The sequence below is a fragment of the Drosophila teissieri genome, chromosome 2R, assembly GCF_016746235.2.
Source record: "Drosophila teissieri strain GT53w chromosome 2R, Prin_Dtei_1.1, whole genome shotgun sequence".
Taxonomy (NCBI): Eukaryota; Metazoa; Arthropoda; class Insecta; order Diptera; family Drosophilidae; genus Drosophila; species Drosophila teissieri.
This window is the reverse complement of record NC_053030.1, coordinates 7722218-7726210: the sequence shown is the minus strand read 5'-3', so window position 1 is coordinate 7726210 and position 3993 is coordinate 7722218. Positions and strand designations below refer to the sequence as shown.

Here is a 3993-nt window from a genome sequence, read left to right as displayed (position 1 = left end):
TATTTATTAAACAAAATGTTGAGGACTGATCAGCCTTTAAAGGCAATTGGATTTGGTTTAAAGGGATAACCAGACACTTCATTCGCTGTGGGAGGCTTTTATGGCTCAGACCTCGAAATGTAACGATTGGGGCGGCAGACACGCCCACCCCCGGCACCCACACACACACACATACACACCCCGCGGAAACACACACATCAAACCGAGCTGTTGATGGCTTTCAGTCAGCGGAGGGAATTTGCGGATTCGCATTGGCCGGGCGCACATAACTCAACCGGGCGACTGGCAATGAGGGCACTGCATCCGGCTCCTCGTGGGCTGCCAACAATTAACAGCATAAATTTAAATATGCAATTAACGCAACAGCTTGGAGCTGGAAAAAAGTTGAATAAAAACAATTAAATAAGCATAGAGTGAGCGGAGTCAAAACCGGTGGCCCTTTGGAGAAATTTTAACCAAAATTATTATAGGGTAGCTTCAGAATCATATATTATACACTAATATTAAACATACTATTATACACTACATTTTTATTACACTTAGCTTTATTTATCATTAAATTAGGAGGCAATTCTTTATCTTGTACATCCAATATTTCCACCACTTCTTACCCATGTTCCCATCTAAAACTTTAAATTTTTTATTTTTCACGTAACCTACATATATGAAAGGTCACTAAGATCCACTGTAAAGTAAACAATACATCGAGAGCAGGGGAAACCAAGCGACAAACTGAGTGAGTGGGGAGCCAGAAAGGTCAAAGAATGGGCACGAGTGGTGGGAAGGAAAGTGCAGCAAAAAGCGGGCGACAATAAAAGCCAAAGGTCATTTTAACACATGCACAGACGCACGCGGACCAGTGAAATGCATTTGATTGCTTGTACTTTTTGTATTTGGCTCATTGTTTTTTTATTTCGAACACGCAAAAAACAAGTCCAGAAAAACACACAATTTTCCGCTTTATTTGCGCAGTGCGGGCCGAGCCACAACAACAGCAAAGCTGACAAGGGCAATGTCTGTGCGTTATATGATACTGCCACTGGATCCCCCCTTTCGCAGCCCCCTTTCCGGCATTCCCATGACCTCCGACCCTCCTTTCCCCGACCCCCGACCCCTCGAAAACCCAGCAGCAATCGTTGCCATAGCCACATGTCAATATTTTTGCGCTTCGGCCTCGGTTACATGGGCCCGCAGGGGATTCGTCCTGGAAAATTTATTTCAGTGCACCGGCGGACTCTTTACTGATGTGTAAATTGCTCCCTCTCCCGTTTAATGAAATTAAAACAAATTTCCAGTGAAATTTAATATATGCACAGCCTGGGCGCTGCGCACAGTAGGCATGATAATAATAAGCAGAATAATGGTATTAAAATTATTGCACCTGGCCGTTGCAGTTGACAGCAACACCAATAACGTGGCCAAATAGGGTCTCAATTACGGGGGTCAAAGTGCAAAAGGCTTAAAAATGCCAACGCGCTTGTGCATCCATTTGTAGTATCAATCAGTAATAAATGAGATCTCTCCGGAGCCCTACAAAAATCTTAAAAATTGTTATTGGCAACACTTTATTTGCATTATTCACATTACAGTCTATCGTCTATCGGCATTGAAGAAACGTTTTTTTCAGGCATTCAAGTGCGGGGATTGGAAAATGGTAAAATGTTTTTAATCAATAAGTTCGGAATAAATTCGAAACTAAACGATTAAAAAGTTCAATGCATTCACGGAGCGCGTCTAAATGAATCGCACAGAAATCCCAAGCCTAGCAGGGCCTCATCCACACGGGGCTCCTCCAGTTCCTCAGGTTGCGGCTCCAGTACCAGCAGTTGGTCGATGCTGTAGCGCTGCACGATCTTGCCCCGCTGATTGAGCAGGATCTTCAGTGGAACCTGCGGGCTGCGACGGATGGTCCAGTTGGGCAGGGGTCGGAAGTGGGTGAGGTTTCCCCTGCGCTTCTCCGCATCCAGTAGTTCAGCAGGTGGACAGTAGCGAGGTTGGGTTGTGGCCCTCAGATCCCCCAGACGAATCACTCCCCATGGAGTTATGTTAACCACGTTCGCTTTAATCGACGGCTGCTTTGATGAATCTCCGACTGGATATTCAGATGAGGGTGCAGGGCTATCTTCCTGGACACCCCTCGGACTTTGCTTTTGAGCTTCCATCTTAGCCAACTGTTTGGCACGACATTGCTCGTCCCATTCCTTGGTGGTGGGAATGTATCTCTTTTTGGTGACCACGGGTACTTCATCTTTCTTCTCCGAATGCTTATGAGGCTCATAAGGCTCTTTAGGCTTAATGGGTTCTTCAGACTCATTATCGAAGGAAATCTTATCCTGCTGGAGCTCCTGTTCATCTAGTTTGTCTAGTGTCTGCTTCCCGTTTGTCATCTCGCGGAGGATACGCTCGATACGCTCTCTCTTCGCAGCCTTGAGACGGGTTACTCTAATCCTCTCCTCCGGCGTGAATCTTATTGGAGATCGAGAGAGATTTATAATTGGTCGCACGTCCTTCGAGTTTTCATTGCCCTCCATTGGGGTTACTAAAGGATCCCTCATTCGGCGCTGTTCGGTCAATTTCAGGGCTTCCAGAGCCACTTTTCTCTCGTGCTCGCGCCGCTTTTCCTCGTTATCAAAGCGATTTCCAGCAGGAGCCGGAGTATTTAAATAGACCTTAGTGGAGGTAGTGGGAACATTTTCCACATGTAGTTTGTCCTCGGTGGGCTTTTTCAATCTCTTGGTGCACGGTAAACCTATATAGTCCGCGTCGTTTAACAAAGCCACCTGTGGGCCACGAGAAGCTAAATAAATAAAATAAGATAAATAAAGTTTATTATAAATGTCATTTCAATGTGAAGAAATTCTTTACGTTTTTCAGATTTGTTGGGAAATCCTTTCCACGGCAACATAAGGTTAGTTCTTATTTTTTGGCCCTCGTTAAACGCGTTGTTTATGTTTCTGTTACCAACTATGGCATCGTGTTTGGGCGAATCTTCCCTCTTGAAACGTGGCACAAACTCTTGGGCATTGGCATTTAGCTTCACTGTACCTTCACACGCTAGCTTTCCAGTATTACCTTCATTTTCCCTCTGGCATTCATTTAAGTGTAGACCCTGAATCCAGTTGTACATGGTCCTTAACTTCTTCGCTGTATTTTTGTTTTTTGAATTTTTTGTAATAAATGTTTCAGACCAGTACCTGTATATTTATGAGTACGATCAGACCTTCTCGACATGAAGTGTTTTGAAGAATTTGTCAAGGCCTACTGGAGACAGTGACCTTTCGCCCTACTATTAATTAATATGATTTGCTATTACATCTTAACATCTCGGTGTTCAATGGATTAAAGAGCTTGGTAATTTCCTTATAAAACGGCCACCGTAAACTCGTCAGGGGAAACTTACGATAACTCCACCTTCTAAATCGCTTGGCAATCCACGTACATTTCTCCATTGTTGACATTTATTCGCACAATAAACACAAAGCCAATGCAGGCGGGGAAAACGGCGGTGAAATAGGTGCATGCCAGGAGGAAATGTGGAGATGAATCTGAAAATGGGTACCTGGCAAAAGGAAAAGCCAGGAATGGCAAGCAGTGCTGTCGGTAAGCGACATTCAATAAAGCGTTTGAAAATATTACAGAAATAGAGAGGCGGAGCTGCAGACGGAGAAATAGAGAAATAAAGAAATAAAATGAAATGAAAGAAGCGCACAGAAATATGCAATTTCACCTCAATCAGAGTTGTAAAAACAAACAAACAATGGCCAAGTGCAGTGAGCTTAGCTCCGCAGGAGTTCGTCCTTGGTGGCCCTCCCCCGCCCCCCTCCATTCCGACTACAGTGATCACCCCCTTGGCCAGATGTCATGTGAGCCACATGCTGGGGCTCCTTGAATTCTCGTTACCCAACCCATCCCATCCCAACCCATTCCATTTCCATGCCAGCTCCTGTATCGCTTCGCAAGCTCGAGCGAAAAAGCAAAGAGCTGAAAAATGCA

At 44.7% G+C, this 3993-nt stretch overlaps 1 protein-coding gene across 1 annotated transcript; it reads right to left on the bottom strand.

The window, feature by feature from the left end:
- Window positions 1-1551: 1551 nt before the first annotated feature.
- On the bottom strand, window positions 1552-3253 carry LOC122613955. The gene is made up of 2 exons (XM_043788394.1): window positions 2866-3253; window positions 1552-2797 (listed from the first exon to the last, which is right to left on the bottom strand). The coding sequence occupies exons 1-2, from the start codon at window positions 3125-3127 to the stop codon at window positions 1722-1724; spliced, it is 1338 nt and encodes a 445-aa protein (XP_043644329.1). The 5' UTR covers window positions 3128-3253; the 3' UTR covers window positions 1552-1721.
- Window positions 3254-3993: the final 740 nt, after the last annotated feature.